Source organism: Gavialis gangeticus, unplaced genomic scaffold (assembly GCF_001723915.1).
Source record: "Gavialis gangeticus isolate Ggan-Ray unplaced genomic scaffold, GavGan_comp1, whole genome shotgun sequence".
Taxonomy (NCBI): Eukaryota; Metazoa; Chordata; order Crocodylia; family Gavialidae; genus Gavialis; species Gavialis gangeticus.
In genome coordinates, this window is record NW_017729013.1 from 9649716 (window position 1) to 9652560 (window position 2845).

The 2845-nt window shown below is 53.4% G+C and overlaps 1 protein-coding gene across 1 annotated transcript in view; it reads right to left on the reverse strand.

Annotated features, from left to right (window-relative positions):
* Positions 1-2357, reverse strand: part of HSPB1 (heat shock protein family B (small) member 1) — a 25606-nt gene extending 23249 nt beyond the window's left edge. Inside the window, exon 1 of the mRNA XM_019511490.1 lies at positions 1533-2357. Coding sequence (XP_019367035.1) covers positions 1533-1932 — 400 coding nt within the window. The 5' untranslated portion in view covers positions 1933-2357. The remainder of the gene's footprint in view (positions 1-1532) is intronic.
* Between the last annotated feature and the right edge of the window lie 488 nt (positions 2358-2845).

A 2845-nucleotide genomic window follows, 5' to 3' on the forward strand; every position in this document is an offset into this window, starting at 1 on the left:
GGTCAGCTTTTCACTGGGTGTAAATGGATATAGCACTGTTGAAATTGATGTCTGTCTACACTGGTTGGGGATCTGGCTCAAAAAGACTGTGGTTTGAAAGATTCCCTGAACAAAGTGGGGGAGGGGATGATTCACAGGCAATCAGACCAAGCTGTAGGTCAAAGCTGTGTTGGTTTCTTTGGGTTGGGTTGAAACCTGGTCGAATTTGTTGGGGGTTCAGGTGATTCATCGATTCATAGATGTTAGGGTCGGAAGGAAACTCAACAGATCACCAAGTCCGATGATTGTACACAGAGTTTTCAGTTAGACTTTGTTTGAGGAGAGGAGACTGAGTAGAACTGGTTGAGGACTGAGGGTGGGGGGAGGTATTTTGTTACCATTCCCTCCTTCACCCACATTTCTCTGATGGGATCCAGGACTGTGAATGCGCTGGTCGGCTCTTGCGCTGATGTGGATCGGGTGGGGGAGAAAGGGTGGAAAGAATGTGATTTGTGTTCATGTGATTCCCCCAAAGTGACAACTGCTGCATCTGGGGCAGCTCTGCCCAGCAGGCCCATTGGTGTTGGATTGCCCAGGGAGAAGCCCTGGGTTGTGGGTAAGATTTCCAGGGCCTTGGGACACAGTGCAGGCAGGTGGCTGTGGCAGGGAGAATGGCTTCTGTCTTAGTTCTACCTCTGCCACACACCTACTGCGTCACCTTGGGCAAGTCCCTGTTCAGCTCTGGGCCTCAGTCTCCCTCCCCTGCCCTTTGGGGGCTCTCTGGGGGCAGGAGCTGCTGTTCACTTGTGTGAGTGTATAGTGCCCTGCACAATGGGTTTAAGCTGCTAGGGCTACTTTAAAAATAATGGAATCGGGTTGAATAATTGATCTGACCCCCACATCAACTCCTTCCTCCATTCCCAAGTCCAGGGACTTTGTAGGGCTGAGGCAGGTGGGGCTCTTCCTTCTCTACCATCTTTGGACCAAACCCCCTTAGGAGTTACATCAAGAAGGGACCTGAGCCAGCAACTCCCCCATGCTGAAAGCAGAGGGAGCAACTCACTCTGGGCTGTTATCTAGTTCAGCAAGGCAGCGAGGTCAGGAGGAGAAGGGAAGAGGAGGCAGGGGTCTGGCTGAGAAGGGAGCCAGGGGAAATGGAGTCCTCAGCCGCCAGCTTTGCAGAGGGGCAGGCACTGGAGTGATGCCATGCCAGCTTCCCTCTAGGTCTAGCATTGCAAGGACACAAGACAGCCAGCACTGCCACCATACATCCCCCGCCCTGCAACTGGGCAAAATCTAGAGGCTTGGGGCCAGTGATCAGATCTGGGGATAGGATCTGGGGGTCTCTACAGCTGACAAGATCATCATGGGACTGCTAGGTGGGAGCTGGAACAGCCTCACAGATCTGGCCTGGGAGGGGACAGGTAGCTCATGCTGGTCGCTAAGTTACACATGCACCAGGCATAAGGTGAGGAATGGGTTCATAGAAAGGCTCCCATGGGAGGCCAATTGTGCTCCAGCCCAAGACAGGAGAAGCTAAAGGCAGCACTCACCAGTGATCTCCACAATGCCGTCCTTGGTCTTCACCACCAGCTCCTCTGGGGCAAAATGGTTGACATCCAGGGTGACCTTCCAGCTCTCTGAGGTCTGCCGGATCTCCGAGATGCCACGGCTGAGCTGGCGGCTCAGGGCCTGGCTATAGTCAATGCCGGTGGCAGTGGGCGAGGTGATGATGGGGCTGGCAGCAGCGGCGACCATGGGCGCAGCAGCCTGGCTGGGCATGAAGCGGAAGTAGCCTGGCCAGCTGGTGCCACTGGGCCACTTGTACCAGTCCTCGGGGATGTGAGGCATCCCGAAGGACTGGTCAAAGAGGCGGCTGCCCTGGTACCAGTCCCGGAAGGGGTCCCAGCTGGGGCCGCGAAGGAAGGTGAAGGGCACTCGGCGCTCCGACATGTTGCACTTCCTGCAGGTCCCACCTCAGCAGCCCGGCAAAGCGAGCTCTGTCTGTACGGAGCAGCTGCCTCCCGCCAGCCCCTTATGAAGAGGCAGCCAGTTATTTTTAGCCAAGAATTTCAGCTCACTATTAATGGAAATTACACCAGGGCCGTGTAACTGCTGATGAACATCAGTCAGGCCTGGACTCTGCCAACTTACTCCCAGTCTGTTTGTCATCTTACAGCTGCCCTCTGTCCAAAGGAGAGGGTGGGGGGAGAGGAGACAGCTCCCCAGCCTGAGAGCAGCATTGATCAAACCGCACAATGCAAGATGGGTCAGGAGCAGGGTGGGGTGAGTCCTTCTGGAAGGGACACTCGCACCCCCGTGGGTCTTGGCAGAGAATTTGCTGCTTCACTGTTGACAGAGCAAGCCAGGATGGATGTCTCTCTGCCTTGAGCTCTTTGTTCCTCTCAGAAATCTCAGGGACGCTGGGTCTGATTTGGCAGCCGGAGTAATTGGAAGTGCGCCATGAGCTTTCTCAGCCCTTCCTTCAGGGAAGAATGTTACGTTTTTAACAAAGAAGTCTTTTCTCCCCAGTGTTTCTCAGGGGTCTGAGTTAAATAAGGGGCTTAACAAAAGCAAAGTCCCCTAATTTTAGACTCTCAGAGCAGTAAAAACTCTCCCTAACTCTCTTAATTCAAATTCACAGATTCTCATAGTTTTAAAACTAGAAGCAACTATCTAGTTGCCTAGTCTGACCCTTTGTCAAATATCGACCACTCCATTTCACCAGGTGCCCCTGCACTGAGCCCCGGGTGTGTTACTTTGATGATATTTCTAATGCCAGAAGCCAGCCATGTTTCCAGTCATTTCTTGTGCGTTCCAAGTGAAACAGGCTAGAGGAGACAAATGTAAAAAGATCAAATGAGCC